Source organism: Triticum aestivum, chromosome 1B (assembly GCF_018294505.1).
Source record: "Triticum aestivum cultivar Chinese Spring chromosome 1B, IWGSC CS RefSeq v2.1, whole genome shotgun sequence".
In the NCBI taxonomy this organism is placed as follows: Eukaryota; Viridiplantae; Streptophyta; class Magnoliopsida; order Poales; family Poaceae; genus Triticum; species Triticum aestivum.
In genome coordinates this window covers 67,759,954-67,775,423 of record NC_057795.1, presented here as the reverse complement: position 1 = coordinate 67,775,423, position 15,470 = coordinate 67,759,954, and the positions used below count along the sequence as shown (strand labels likewise).

Sequence of the window (15,470 nt, the reverse complement as noted above, 5' to 3'; positions counted from 1 at the left end):
CCAATTGATGTGGATAAGCTGTCGGAGGTCGCCGACAACCAAGAGCTCGTCGTTGTCAAGCAAGAAGAGGAGGGCGGTGGTGAAGAGGTGGTGGAGCCAGCGCCGGCCAAGAAGAAGAGGGCGGCAGTGAACAACAATGAAGTGTGGAGCTCCCAACGCCTGAAGATACTGAAGAAGGAGGAGTGACATGCTGTCTTCAGTTTCTTCAGTAGAAGAAAAAGTTCAGTTTCGTCAGTTCTATCTATGTTAGTTTGAACATGCTATCTATGTCAGGCTATGTTAGTATGAACTTGCTATCTAAGTTAATATGAACTTGCTATCTATGTCAAGCTATCTATGCAGATACTATATATGTATGCCAGCAGTATTCTGTTAGTATGCCAGGTACAAACTGAACTTAATCCAAGGTTCACCACAATAACAAACATAGTTACTCTCAGACATAGTACTCTCACAAACAACATACAATCCAAGGTTCACCACAATAAAGCTTAACACATTCCAAGCTTTCCTCCATAGCTACTACAAAAGACATCATTGACACACATGGTCAGACAACTCTCAGACAACAACACAACTTAGTCCTCATCACAAATAGCCTTGATCTGGTGAAGCTTCCTCTTGTTGCTATCACATGTTGTCTTCAGCTCAACAATGCAGGAAGCAAGAGTTCTCTTCTCCATGGTCAACTTCTCCTTCACTTTCATCAGCTCAGCAATGCAACAATCCAGCTTATCCTTCTCTTTCTTCAGGTCATCCTTCTCTTTCTTCAGGTCAGCATAGCAAATCTCCAAAGTCCTTATCGGTGTCAAAACCGGCGGATCTCGGGTAGGGGGTCCCGAACTGTGCGTCTAGGCGGATGGTAACAGGAGACAAGGGACACGATGTTTTACCCAGGTTCGGGCCCTCTCGATGGAGGTAAAACCCTACGTCCTGCTTGATTAATATTGATGATATGGGTAGTACAAGAGTAGATCTACCACGAGATCAAGGAGGCTAAACCCTAGAAGCTAGCCTATGGTATGATTGTTATTCGTCCTATGGACTAAAACCCTCCGGTTTATATAGACAACGGAGAGGGCTAGGGTTACACAGAGTCGGTTACAATGGTAGGAGATCTACATATCCGTATCGCCAAACTTGCCTTCCACGCCAAGGAAAGTCCCATTCGGACACGGGACGAAGTCTTCAATCTTGTATCTTCATAGTCTTGGAGTCCGGCCAATGATGATAGTTTGGCTATCCGGACACCCCCTAGTCCAGGACTCCCTCAGTAGCCCCTGAACCAAGCTTTAATGACGACGAGTCCAGCGCGCATATTGTCTTCGGCATTGCAAGGCGGGTTCCTCCTCCGAATAATTATAGAAGATTGTGAACACCAGGATAGTGTCCGGCTCTGCAAAATAAATTCCACATACCACCATAGAGAGAATAATATTTACACAAGGTCAATCTGCTGACGTATTTTGTGGCGTGACATCACACCACGGCCAAGCCTTTACTCGAATCGTCTTTACTATACCACCTCAGCGCGTTTAGCAAAGCAGTTTCCTTGGCACGTCTTGTCGAAGCAGAGATCATGTCCCCTTATTCCGGGATTCTCATCAATACGGACGTGGGTAACCCAAACGCGCCCGTTGGCCCGCCCCCTCCATCGAAGGCGAGTCCCAAACGGTTACGGGGACGGCTCTTGGTATTCAACCCCTTTATAACGAGACCAAGGCCTGTTCCTTTTCTTCAATCCTCCATCGAATCCGCCCCTCGCCCCGAGTTCCAACACCCGAGGCTCCAGATTCGGGCGCTTCGGACCTTCGACAATGTCCGGCTCCGACCTCCAGGGCCGGTGGATGCCTTCTTCCGTCACGGAAGGAGATGTGCTAAAGCTAAGGGACGCCAGGTATCTAACCGGCGAGATTTCGCATAGGTTGCCCGCCCCACGGCAAGTTATTCCCACTCTCGAGCCTGGCGAGAGCGTGGTGTTCGTGTCTCACTTCCGTCGGGGTTTAGGCTTCCCGATGGACCCTTTTGTGAGGGGGCTCATGTTTTATTATGGGCTGGAATTCCATGACTTGGATCCGGAGTCCATCCTCCACATCTCATCGTTCATTGTTGTATGCGAAGCCTTTCTTCACACCACTCCTCACTTCGGATTGTGGCTCAAGACCTTCAATGTGGAGCCGAAGATGATCGAGGAGCAGCAGGCAGAGTGCGGAGGGGCAGCTATAAGCAAGAGAGCTGACACTCCGTGGCCCGAGGGCTATTTTCAAAAGGAGCTTGGTTTGTGGCAACAGGAGTGGTTCTACATCACCGCTCCTAGAGGCACCAGATGGGTGGCGTCGCCTGCCTTTCGCTCGGGCCCTCCACAACGGCTGGCGTCATGGGTCAACAAAGGGCTTGACTGGGGGCCGTCCAAGGATGTGCCACTATTGCAGGGCCGCATTCGAGACCTCCAAGAGAGGGAGATCAATGTGGTTGTAGTGGCGCAGGTCATGCTGATTCGGCGCCTTCTGCCCTGCAAATGTCGCCCCCTCCGCCTGTGGGAATTCAATCTGGAGGGACCGCGATCTCTTCAACATTTCATGGGCGCGACGCCCGTGGAGATGTACAAATTGTTCTTCGGATCACAAGAGATGTGTTCGGACTTGACCGAGGATGCAGGCCTGAGCTGCAATCGCCCGGATACTCAAGTAAGTAGTCCTGTGTCCGGACATGCCGTCCGTTCATTTATCATAGACTTGCCCTTTAACCAGCTATCCCTTGAACAGGAGTGGATAGCAAAAGCAAAACTGATACGGTGTCCGGCCCCCCTCCCTGAGATCACGCCGGATCCCGTGTTAGTCAAGATGTTGGAGGTTGCGCCTTCGGAAGAGGGCGAAGGGGACAACAGGAAAACTACCGCATCCGCTAAAGAGGTTCTCAAGAAAGGGGGGATCGAGAATCCCTCCCTCCAGGGGGAGAAGAGGACCACTTCTGAAGATCCAGAGGCCAAGGCCTCCAAGCGGGGGAAGAAATCTTCACCAGAGGGTCCTGCGCCAGGAGAAGCCCTGGCCGCACTATTTTCCCAAGGGAATCATCCCTCCAGCGAGCCGTAAGTAGAAAGGGGAGTTTTGTAATAAGGGACATCCCTATTTTTATTTCTGAGGATAACCGAAGTTTCTACCTTGTAGTTCGGATCTCAGCCCTTCTCAGCAGAGCTCATCTTCGGGGGATCTTCGTCCGGACATGATAGAGAGTGAAACACCTCCATCTGCCGCACCGTCAGGCGGGGCGGACAATCCTGAGGTATCGTCGCGGCGGGTCTCCCCGAGTCCGGCGGGGCCAGAGAGTGTGGCACCAACTGGTGTACGGCTGGAGGAGCTGAAGGATCTGCTCGGGCGGGCGTCTATCTCAGAAGATCACCGTACGTTGATGAGTATGGTGATTGAAAGGATTTCATCCACTGAGAGCGGGTTGCATGAGGCCGTCAGAAGTTTACTGACGGGGTTTGAGGTACGCGAAAAATGATATACCTTTTGACAGTTTTGCGCATAGAATGCGCCCTGTATAGATAGTAGCCCCTGCGACTCGGTACATTGTCAAAGGTGACAGCGTGCCGAGGATCATAATCTCAGTTGTAAGATGTCGCCTTTCCTATATAGGTGGCGGAGCGTTCGGTGGCCAGCCGGACTGATGGATTTGCCGAACTGAAGCGGCAACTTGACGTTGCGGATGCGGACATCGCGATGGTCAATAAGCGACTTGACGAGTCACAAGGTATGTGGCTTCTCCGCGGACACCTTGTAAGGGAGCTTGACGCTCGTGCCTTACAACATGTATGCTTAATGCAGATGGCGCCGCTGCTATGGAGGACCTTCGGGCGGAGCTTGCCCGAGCCAAAGAGCAAGCCAAAAAAAGTAATGTGGCTGCCCTGAAGGCGGCCGAAGAGCTAAAAGCCGAACAGGCTGCTCACTGCCGAAGCAGGGAGGAAATGGCCGAAATGGCCGTGAAGCTGAACGATGCTACCGACCGCTATGAGTTTCTTGAAAGAGAACGCCGAGCGGAGCAAGAGGACCTGAAGAAGGCCACCGACGAAGCCAAGGATGTCCGCTCCGCGATGAGGGCTATAAAGGAGGAGCTACGTCAGGCCGGGGATACTGCGGCTGGAAAGCCTTTTCTGCTGCGCAGGAAATTCACGGATCCGAAGTATGCTCAGTTGGGCCAGTTGTGGGGTGCGGAGGATGCTTATCTGAATTTGGCAGCGAGTGTCGGGGACGCAGTCGCGCACTTCCGAGGCCAAAAGGATCACGGAATGGAAGAGCTTTTTTGGTCTCAATTCCACAATCCGGAGCGTCCACTTCCGTTAACCGATCGGTTGGCTGAGTGGGCTGAGCTAAACAGTTGTCCGGTCTTGCCATGAAGGATGTCGTGGCTCATCTGTGGTCGAAAAGGCCCGAGCCGAAGAGTTATTTTGGCTTGGTGCAGCAGTTCCTTGATGCGGTGCCGCATATCAAGGCGATGAAGCGGTCGGCATGCATAGAGGGTGCACGGATGGCTCTCGCCCATGTCAAAACATACTGGGCGGAGATGGAGGCCACCGATGTTGCATCCCAGGACTCGGACAAAAGCCGATTACCAGCCGAGCACTATTTTGAGGAAGTCCTGCAGGGCGCTCGTTTAATAGAGTCGCAGTGCTCGAAAAACGTTATGTTCAAATGACATGTATGATTTGTGAAACCATGTTTCAAATATAATATAAGGCCTTTTATACTTGGGCGTTCAAGTGTTGAAATACCTCATGTGCAGCCGTTAACGTATATGTGTATATAACCTGAAAGATGGCAGTCTTCGGCTTCAGCCCCCACGCACATAGTGCGGGGGTGTTTGCGAAAAAAGGCGCATTTTCACACTTAATCCAACGTCTTGGTCCTGTGAAGGAGGTGATAGCGTAGAAAACTAGGCAACCTGACTATAATGCTTTATCATTTTCACTTAGCCATAGGAGTTCGATGGTGGGGCTACTATACAGCCCCCAAGGTGCACTGCGCTCTCCGAATTTTGGGGCGCGTATGTGCGTGACCGGGAAACGGTCCTTCGTTAAAGCGGAGGAATTCTAAACATTCCGGTGGTCGATGGAGTGGTTGACCAGTCTCTCGCTATATCATGACAGTCAGTTTTCGACTTTCTCTACTGAGGTGCTCACCTGGACGAACCGGGGCACAATCGCAGTAGTTCTCCTGGTGCCGCGTTAGCCGATAGAGCGGAACGTAAGGCAGCAAAACACAGGAGCCAGGCAAACTCAACATTTGACCAAAGACATGATTCGGAGCTGATGCATATAAGGCCTAACTCGAGATGCCGAACACTCCCTAAGGTATTCGGTCTTTATGAAAACGGACAGAACAATGCCCGAAGCCCCTAGTGTCCAGGTACGCGCAAAAAATTTTGACGCGGCCGATGCCAAAACGCCAGATTCCTCCTCGGTTATAGCAAAAAACCGGGGGATGTGTATCAACAAGAGACAGTAAAAAAAGGTTTACGTAGGGTCTTAATCTGAAAAGAATCCTTGCAACGGGTCCCTACTGCACGTCTGCGCATGTGTCTCCGTTGTGCCGTATCCTGGACGGGTGTCGCACGATGTTCATCTGTAAAAGAGTAGAACTTAGTTGAAAAAGAGTCCGTGCGAAAGATGTATTTTGAAATAAACAGAGTATGATTCAAAGAATGAATAGAATGGAGATTTATTGTCTCTTTTTGTGCATGCGTGGAGCCCCTTGTAAAGGGGTACGCGGCTAGTAAGCCCCTTATTTATTTATATCGGACTCGCCTAACCATGTCCGGGGTCTTGAATGACCTGTTTAGGGGCTTTGATCAGCAGAGCCGGATTAGTGTGTGGCTGTCAAGGCAGTCTCACGTTCTTCCGTGGTCGAGGAACACTCGAAGTTACCCTTTAATGAGATAATGCCGCGTGGACCGGGCATTTTGAGTGTAAGAGACGCGTAATGCGGTATTGCGTTAAAGCGGTCGAAAGCTTCATGTCCCAATAGTGCTTGATAGCTACTTTTAAATGGGGTGATGTGGAAGATTAACTTTTCGCGACGGAAGTTGTCAGATGAGCCGAACACAACTTCTAGTGGTAGAGAGCCCGTACAATGGGCATATTGGCCTGGCATCACTCCTTTAAAGGAAGTGTTGCTATGGCGTATTTTGGTTGGGTCTATCCCCATTCTGCGGATTGTATCCTGATATAGCAGGTTTAGATCACTGCCGCCGTCCATTAGGACATGTGTAAATTGTAGTCCGTTGATTACAGGATTTAATATCAAAGCAGTCCATCCTGCGTTCCGGATATTCCCGGAGTAATCCTGATGGTCGAAAGTGATTGGTTTTGACATCCAGTGTCGGGACTCCGTTGGGGTGGACCGTGCGGTGCGTACTTTAATGGGCGCCGCTCTATTTTTTCCTGTTGTCACTTGAAGTGAATTTACTGTTTTGACCTCTTGTGGGAAATCCTTTTGTTTTCCGGTGCTCTGCTTGTGAGGTTCTTCATCGTCCTCACTTGGTGTGTCTAGCCTCTTGTGTTCGGTGTTAAGTCGGCTGGACTTCTTGAATACCCAATAATCTCTGTGGGTTTGGTTTGCAGGCCTCTCGGGGGTACTGTGGATTTGGCATATCTCGTCCAAGATTTTGTTTAGGTTGGATAGCTCGTCACTGTTCTCCTTGAGAGGCAGTTTTTGGTTGTTCTGCCGAGAGCTTTTGAATCCGGCGTTGACTGTCGTGCTCTTTGGACCATTTCCTTTAGTCCGGCGCTGGTCCTTGTTGCGCCGTGGTTTCCCATTTCCATCTCTAACCTCGGATGTACTTGGGTCGCTGGTGCTGCATCTTGCCAGCCAGCTATCCTCTCCCGCACAAAAGCGGGTCATGAGGCTTGTTAGTGCGGCCATTGTTCTTGGCTTTTCCTGGCCGAGGTGTCTGGCGAGCCATTCGTCTCGGACGTTGTGCTTGAAAGCTGCTAAGGCTTTGGCGTCCGGACAGTCGACTATCTGGTTCTTTTTGGTGAGGAACCTGTTCCAGAATTTGCAGGCTGACTCTCCGGGCTGTTGAGTTATGTGACTTAAATCGTCTGCATCCGGAGGGCGGACGTAAGTCCCCTGAAAATTTGCCCGAAATGCGTCCTCAAGCTCTTCCCAACTTCCAATGGTATTTTCTGGGAGGCTTTTGAGCCAGTGCCGGGCTGGCCCTTTGAGTTTGAGGGGTAAGTATTTTATGGCGTGGAGGTCATCTCCTCTAGCCATACGTATGTGCAGGATGTAATCCTCAATCCAGACTCCGGGGTCTGTTGTTCCGTCGTACGCCTCTATATTTACGGGTTTGAATCCCGTTGGAAATTCATGATCCAGCACCTCATCGGTGAAACATAGGGGGTGTGCGGCGCCCCTGTATTTGGGTGTGCCGTGATTTTCAAATACTCGACGTGTTGTGTTACCTTCTGGAGCTTGCTTTCTTGGCGCATAGATGGATATAACCGGGCCATCCTTTTTGTGAGGATCCTTATGTGGATCGCGTGCCGATTTGTGTGCGGTGCCGCTTGCCGCTCTTTGTTTGTCATGTGGTCGTTTATCCGACTGGGCGGCCTCTTTGTTTTTTGATTTTTGGGCTCTACGGCCTCCTCGTCAAATTCGGGCAACACTTTGCGCTTCGGGTAGCTCTTTGCTTGGCGACTATCGCCGTATTTGTCTACGGTCTTGAGTACTTTGCTCCATCTCATTCTTAGTACGTCTTTCGCTGTTTTGAGCTTCCGCTTCTGCTTCTTCAGGCTTCGTGCAGTGGCGACGAGCCTTTTTGTGGAGGTTCTTCTGCTCCAACGATGTGTCCGGCGTGAGATCATCCGAACTGTTGTTTTCGCCGGGAATGGGTTGTTTATCCAATTCATCCTGTTTGGATGGTTTCTTGGTGGCATGTTCGTCGTCCACTGGTTCGCCCTGCTCTACGGCTGGGTCTGTATGTGTGCTGTGTTGTCGAGACGGGACTTCGGGCGGCGCTTGTGGCGCCGTTTCGGCTGTTTTTTGGGGGAATTATCCTTCGCAGTGTCCCGTTGTTCCTCGTTATCGCTTCCTTTTGGTGTATCCACCATATATAAATCGTGAGTTGGGGTGGCTTTCCAGTGCCCTGTGGGCACTGGTTCTTGATCGTCTCCGGCATCGTCGTCCATATCGTCGATATCTTCGGAGTCGAAGTCTAGCATGTCGGTTAAGTCATCGACAGTGGCTACGAAGTGGGTGGTGGGTGGGCTTTGAATTTCTTCGTCGTCCTCATCCCAACTGTCCTGGCCATAATCCGGCCAGGGCTCTCCTGATAAAGAGAGGCACTTTAGCGAATTCAGGATGTCGCTGAAAGGCGAGTGCTGAAAGATGTCCGCCGCGGTGAACTCCATGATCGGCGCCCACTCGGGTTTGATTAGCAGGGGCGCGGAAGGTTCAGGGTCCGGAGAAGAGTCCGGCACCTTGGAGTCACAAGCTTTACAAGGGACAGGGTTGGTATTCGGCTCCATCGTCGTAGCAGCCCCCGAGGCGGTGTCTAGCCACCCATCCTCGATTGGCGCAGTCGGCTCAGAGTTAAGGGTCGGAACGGACTCTTGTGCGGCCTCCAGGGCACTGTCCGGCGGCAGAGCTAAATCATGCTCATCGTGGCAGTGCGGCACACTCGGCTGTGGCTCGAATCCGTCGAAGATCAAGTCTCCGTGGATGTCGGCTGTATAGTTTAAACTTCCAAATCTGACCTGATGGCCAGGGGCGTAGCTTTCGATCTGCTCCAGATGGCCAAGCGAATTGGCCCACAGTGCGAAGCCGCCGAACACAAAGATCTGTCCGGGGAGAAAAGTCTCACCTTGGACCGCGTTGTTGTTGATGATCGAAGGAGCCATCGGGCCTATGAGCGACGACACAGAGGAACTCTCAATGAAAGCACCAATGTCGGTGTCAAAACTGGCGGATCTTGGGTAGGGGGTCCCGAACTGTGCGTCTAGGCAGATGGTAACAGGAGACAAGGGACACGTTGTTTTACCCAGGTTCGGGCCCTCTCGATGGAGGTAAAACCCTACGTCCTGCTTGATTAATATTGATGATATGGGTAGTACAAGAGTAGATCTACCACGAGATCAAGGAGGCTAAACCCTAGAAGCTAGCCTATGGTATGATTGTTGTTCGTCCTATGGACTAAAACCCTCCGGTTTATATAGACACTAGAGAGGGCTAGGGTTACACAGAGTCGGTTACAATGGTAGGAGATCTACATATCCGTATCGCCAAGCTTGCCTTCCACGCCAAGGAAAGTCCCATCCGGACACGGGACGAAGTCTTCAATCTTGTATCTTCATAGTCTTGGAGTCCGGCCAATGATGATAGTTCGGCTATCCGGACACCCCCTAGTCCAGGACTCCCTCAGTCCTCTTATCAGAGCTCAACTTTTCCTTCTCTTTAAGATGGTTGAACTTCAAATTCCTAATGACACTGGCTTGAGCTACATGAATTTGCTTTAACTGGTCAACAACAGCCTTCAATTTCTTGATCTCAGCATCCTTTGTCATGCTGCTTTCCACACTCACTGAAATGTTCTCAGCATCATTCTTCTGGTTTACCTTAGGCTGGCTATCCTTATAATCCAATAGGTTGTTCACATCTTCAACAAGCTTCTCATATGTCTCCTGCAACTCTTTTTTCTGTTGTGTGAGATTGTGTGCAGTGCTTGAATGCTCCAGGCATGCCATCTTGTTATCATGCTAGCTATGCTCATACATAAGCCACAGCTTATGAATAGCATTCTGCAGATGCTCTGGCCAATGCTCATCTACCCACTGCACTAATCCACAATTTCCAACACCCTACAATACAAAAATTCAGTTAAAAATTACAGACATTACTTACAGATTTAGTTACATAGTTGATTCAGTTAATGTACTAGAATCAGATTCATTTAATGATGAATCATTATGAAAACTACAACTAAGAACAGTTCCTATGATCCCTAGAACTAAATTCAGTAAATATGAACCCTAGAACATGAACAGTATCTATGAACCCTAGAACATGAACAGTACCTATGAACCCTAGAACATGAACAAGAATTGGAATGCTGCAAACGAAACTTGAAACTTACTTCAGTGGCACAGGCAATGAACCTCCTACCAGTGCTTATCCCCTCAAATGCAACATATTTCCTCCCTGGATTCCCATGCTCACAAATCACACTCAAGTCGTCAGCAAGACCCTCGAACGACGGCTCATCAATTGTAGCTGGGATTTGAGAAATCCAACAAAAACTTGTTCAAATCGAGCAATGTTGAACCCTAGAAACCCTAGAACACAAATGAGCAACAAGGTTCTGACCTTGAGAGGGGAGTCGTTGGAGGAGATGTACTGCGCGGCGGAGCCCTCAGTGCTCTCACAGTCGCTCCAGGACACCATGGCGGCCGGCGGCCGGCAGCGACCGGAGAGGGGAGGAGCAAATGGGAGGGGAGCGAGCGAGCGTGGGAGCAGAGAGAGCGAGCGTGGGAGCAGAGAGGAGAGCGAGCGAGATCTGGTCGGGCGCGGGCGGTCTGTCTCTGCCGACCCGACCGCGTCTGTCTTAAGCAAACGTCGCCGTCAGCGCGTCCATTACGCCACATCACGCATATTGGGCCCCACCTGTCGAAAACGCCCTCAACCGCGCGAAATCACATGTTCAGTGCAATCTGCAAAACTATTACTGAATCCGCGGTGGATTTTGCAAATGATTAGCGACCGCCAATATGCAATGGGTAACTTGGCCAATTTGGAAAAAAACGAAGTTGTTTTCTGCAAGATAAGCTCCAAATGTGATGGTTTCTTGCAATTCACTCGGCGTATGGATATATCCGTACGTGGTTGTTATTCAGCCATGCGAAAATCAGGAAGCATATGGTCTATGGGTGCAACCGTTGAGAGAGGGTAGCATGGGATACTCACAACCGATTTACTCCCTCCGTTCGTAAATATTTGTCTTTTTAGGATTTCAAATGGACTACCACATACGGATGTATTTAGACATATTTTAAAGTGTAGATTCACTCATTTTGCTCTGTATGTAGTCACTTATTGAAATCTCTAGAAAGACAAATATTTAGGAACAGAGGGAGTAAATGACAGTGGGTGTTTAGTCATTTAGTCATATTTTCGCTAGTTGCGGCAGCTTTTTTCATTTTATTCAGTTTTGCTTGAGAACTTGTATTGAACTATGTACGTTGGTGCTACTTTGTTTAATAAAATGGTTGTGTGCATCGATGCAGAGGCCGGATAATATATCCTTCTTTTCAAACAAAAGCTAATGTATCCCCATGTTTTCTATCTCAATCGGTTCCTCGCTTGTATCCCTCTTTGTTTCTTACGTTCTTTTGTGTCCTTCCCATTTGTATTTCTTTATATTTGTGCGGCTATGCTCTATTTAATCTGTCAATACTAAAGCGCCTAACGAAATATTTTCTTTCTCGAACCCAGAAGATTACAGAATCCAAGATACACAGCCTAAATAGGCCACCGGATATCCTCCCCGAATGGGCACACCAACAAAATAAAAAAAACGCCTAATGTATTCTCGCTGAGACGAAAGTAAAAAGGAGCTCCATCACCAATCTCCACTGACTAGGCATGCAACCACCACTGAGCATGCAACCACCACTGGGCATGCAGTGAGCACCGTGAAAGCTCACTCACGTCACGTGCTTCTACAGCTGAGAAACAATTAGGCATAGGTCAGTACTCAGTTGCTTACAATTGCGTTCTGAACTCTGAAACAAGGGATGAGATAGGGAGGCGCAAAATGTGCGTTACCTCGGATAGAGAGGCCTGCGGATCTCCAACCTTCTCCAGGGCCGAGACAAGGTTTTTCGTGGCGAAAATGATGCTGAAGAAATGAAGATCGATCGCAAGCTTAGCCAGAAATTTATTAAATCAAGCAAATTGAACCACACGTGCACGGCTGGCTCGAGTGTGTGCTTTGTGACGATGAGTTGGAGAGTGAGAAAGAGAGAGAAAGAGGCATACGGTTCGTAGTCGTCGCCGTCGAGATGGAAGTGGCTGTCGCCGACCCCGCCCTCGCCGATGAGGTGCGTCGAGATTGTGATCTTCTCCCCCGAGTCGGCAGCCGGGTACCGCACCGTCATGATCACCTTCTTCCCGACCTTCTTCCCTCCAGACGGATCGGCAGCCACGAGGCCGGTGAGGAGCAGGAAGAAGAAGACGGAGAGGAGGGTGAGGTGGTAGAGCCGAGCCATGGCACACTTCAACTTCAACTGCGTGAACTAACTGTGGCCGGCCAAGCGAACGAGAGAAGCATATATGGACCGGATAGGTAAGAGCAGAGCGGCGTGAACTGTGTGAACTACCGCGGATGCATAGTTTGCCACTATGGGTTTCAGGGAGAGACGTTGGTGTTTTTTTTTTTTTTTTTTGCGGGGGAGAGACGTTGGTGTTCTACGGTGAATCCAAACTGTGGCTCTTGTTGCTGCGTGTAACTTTGTATGGCCAGCCACGCAGTGCGCGCCACTCAACTGCCAAACAAATACCAGCAGTGCATGTGCATGCATGTGCCCAAAAAGATTTACCAGCAGCAGTGTAGTGTGTGCCCCAATCTACTCAGCCGTAGTGTTGCAGGCCGTAGGGCGTGATCATGCATGTACCAGCTGCTACCAGCTTATCTTGCAAGTGCTAGTTCAACGTGGGTGTCATCAGCAGCAGCTTATGCTCATGTCACAGTTGGCCTCAACTGACAGTTTTGACTCGCAGAGTGTGTGTTGAATCAATGCATGTGGTTTCTTTTTGCTTGCTCAGTCAGTAGTTTGGAACTTGGAAGTTGAAACAGACGTCTTCTTGTATCCTTGTTTCACAATACAAAGCTCCCTTTTGAGGGAATCACAGTAAAAGTCTGTGCGTACATATTTGTAGCATGCATTTTAATTTGCACTCCCTCCGTTCAGTACAGACTGAAACAAATAAGTAAACAAATACAGTAAAATGGGTCTATATACATCCGATTTAGAAAAAAATATTTATAACATCTTATAATTCGGAATGGATGGAGTACCAAGATGATTTTTCATTTTTTTTCATTTGATCTAAACCACCCCTCTCCTAGCTTCTCTCCTTTCCTTTTCCTATACACATTATTTCCTTTATTGTGTATATATGCATTTCATGTCTCTTGTACATATGTGATTTAATTCTTTTTTATGAAAATATCAAATATATTATAAAGATTCACCGGAAGTACAAAGCATCCAAAATATAACAAAAATTACATTGAGATCCATGGACAACCGGACGACCATTGCCGCCGCCAGAACGAGTCGTCGACGCGCCGCCACCGCCGCTCCCATACCGGAGCCGGCCTGACCTTGTCGATGATAGCCGGGAAGTCTTCATGCACATATCCCTAAGGACCAGCGTTCGGGAGCCGCAGTCGTCGCCATTGAATCCATGAATCAATCTGAAGAACCTGACATCGAATCTTGTCGTTGCGTGCGCACGACGAGAAGCCCTAACCTCGTCGCTCCGAGGAGCTGGCAGGAATCTACGCCGGAGCTCCATCTAATCCGTCCCGACAAACGAACTTGAGGACGATTGGAGCTCGGAAGACAGACTCGAAGAAGAAGCGCTGCCATCCATCCGAGCGCCGCCCTTGCGAGAACAAAAACCCTACCTATCTAAGGTGAGGCGCCAGGAATACCCTCTCGCCACCGGCCGCCGGAGCGACAAGCGGAGGGGAGGCGAAACCATGGGCTCACCGGCAGATAACGAAGGGAAGAAGGTTTTCCCTAGTCGCCTTGTGAGGGAGGGGAAAGAAAAAGCTAGAGAGAGAGGGACTCGTTAATACTCAATTGCTTAACTAACATTTCACAACAATGATGGTTATATTTCTACAACAACAACAACAACAACAAAGCCTTTAGTCCCAAATAAGTTGGGGTAGGCTAGAGGTGAAACCCATAAGATCTCGCAACCAACTCATGGCTCTGGCACATGGATAGCAAGCTTCCACGCACCCCTGTCCATAGCTAGCTCTTTGTCGATACTCCAATCCTTCAGGTCTCTCTTAACGGACTCCTCCCATGTCAAAATCGATTGACCCCGCCCTCTCTTGACATTCTCCGCACGCTTTAGCCGTCCGCTATGCACTGGAGCTTCTGGAGGCCTGCGCTGAATATGCCCAAACCATCTCAAACGATGTTGGACAAGCTTCTCCTCAATTGGTGCTACCCCAACTCTATCTCGTATCATCATTCCGGACTCGATCCTTCCTCGTGTGGCCACACATCCATCTCAACATACGCATCTCCGCCACACCTAACTATTGAACATGTCGCCTTTTAGTCGGCCAACACTCCGCGCCATACAACATTGCGGGTCGAACCGCCGTCCTGTAGAACTTGCCTTTTAGCTTTTGTGGCACTCTCTTGTCACAGAGAATGCCAGAAGCTTGGCGCCACTTCATCCATCCGGCTTTGATTCGATGGTTCACATCTTCATCAATACCACCATCCTCCTGCAACATTGACCCCAAAAAATATTATAGGAACATACTAGTAATATGGGATGAGGATTTGTGGCATGCAAGGGCGCGGGCACTCAGGTCCCTTGTGCCTACTTTTTATTTTGGCTTCCGATTTTCAAAGTTCTATATCATTTAAACAAAAATTATAAATTAAGTTATGTTTTCATATTCGTGTTTTTCGTGACCAACGTTGTGAAATAAGATCCATTTTAAATATATTTTGACGACTTCAAAAAAATATGTTAAGTTTCAATGTTGAAACTTAGTACGAGCTATCGATAAAAATCAAATATTTTGTGTACTCGTGCGACCAACATAAAAAATGCTTAAAATTATAACTATGAAACTTGTTGAAATTGGGCATTTTTAGATGTAAAAACTGTAAGTTTTATCATTGAAACTTAAAGCTATTTGAATGATTTTTTTTACAATGCCCTCGGCCAGGATTCAATTACTTCGTGAATCTCAAGGCAAATCGAGCGGACGGCAGGGCTTGGCAGGTGAATGCCCCCGCACTTACTTGCCCCTATGAATTTCCGTAGTAATATTCCGCCATGGTTTACGAATCGCTGGCGCTACTTTGAGCGTCTGCCTCAACTGTCTCATGTCATGACTCATGAGAAGTACCACCACCTGAAGTGTGTGTTGAATGCATGTGGCTTCTAGTTGCTCGTCAGTACTCGGTACAAAGTTCAAACAGATTCTCTGTTTCACGGTAAAAGGGTTGTTCACTATTTTCACAGCGCGTAAAATTCTTTACTCACTCATTATTTTTCTTTTATTCATGGAGCTCCATCATGTTTCCCTTTTTCTTTTGCTGCATGTACAGTTGTCTTTGTTGTGTAGTACCTCTCTCCCATAAAACTTGACATTCTATGATACAAATTTTGTCCCACAAAACATTTCATTATCGCTCTTTACATGATTTCACA

At 48.8% G+C, this 15,470-nt stretch overlaps 1 protein-coding gene across 1 annotated transcript; it reads right to left on the bottom strand.

Moving 5' to 3' along the window:
• Positions 1-11,509: 11,509 nt before the first annotated feature.
• LOC123107609 (uncharacterized) lies at positions 11,510-12,298 on the bottom strand. Its single transcript, XM_044529581.1, has 3 exons — positions 12,033-12,298; positions 11,820-11,892; positions 11,510-11,719 (listed from the first exon to the last, which is right to left on the bottom strand). The coding sequence occupies exons 1-3, from the start codon at positions 12,260-12,262 to the stop codon at positions 11,714-11,716; spliced, it is 309 nt and encodes a 102-aa protein (XP_044385516.1). The 5' UTR covers positions 12,263-12,298; the 3' UTR covers positions 11,510-11,713.
• Between the last annotated feature and the right edge of the window lie 3,172 nt (positions 12,299-15,470).

Bases quoted from the DNA above. Each gene is read 5' to 3' on its own strand.
- LOC123107609 (XM_044529581.1), bottom strand. From the start codon at position 12,262: ATGGCTCGGCTCTACCACCTCACCCTCCTCTCCGTCTTCTTCTTCCTG. The intron at 11,893-12,032 runs GTATGCCTCTTT...TCATTTCTTCAG, and splicing joins GACGGCGACGACTACGAACC to CATCATTTTCGCCACGAAAA.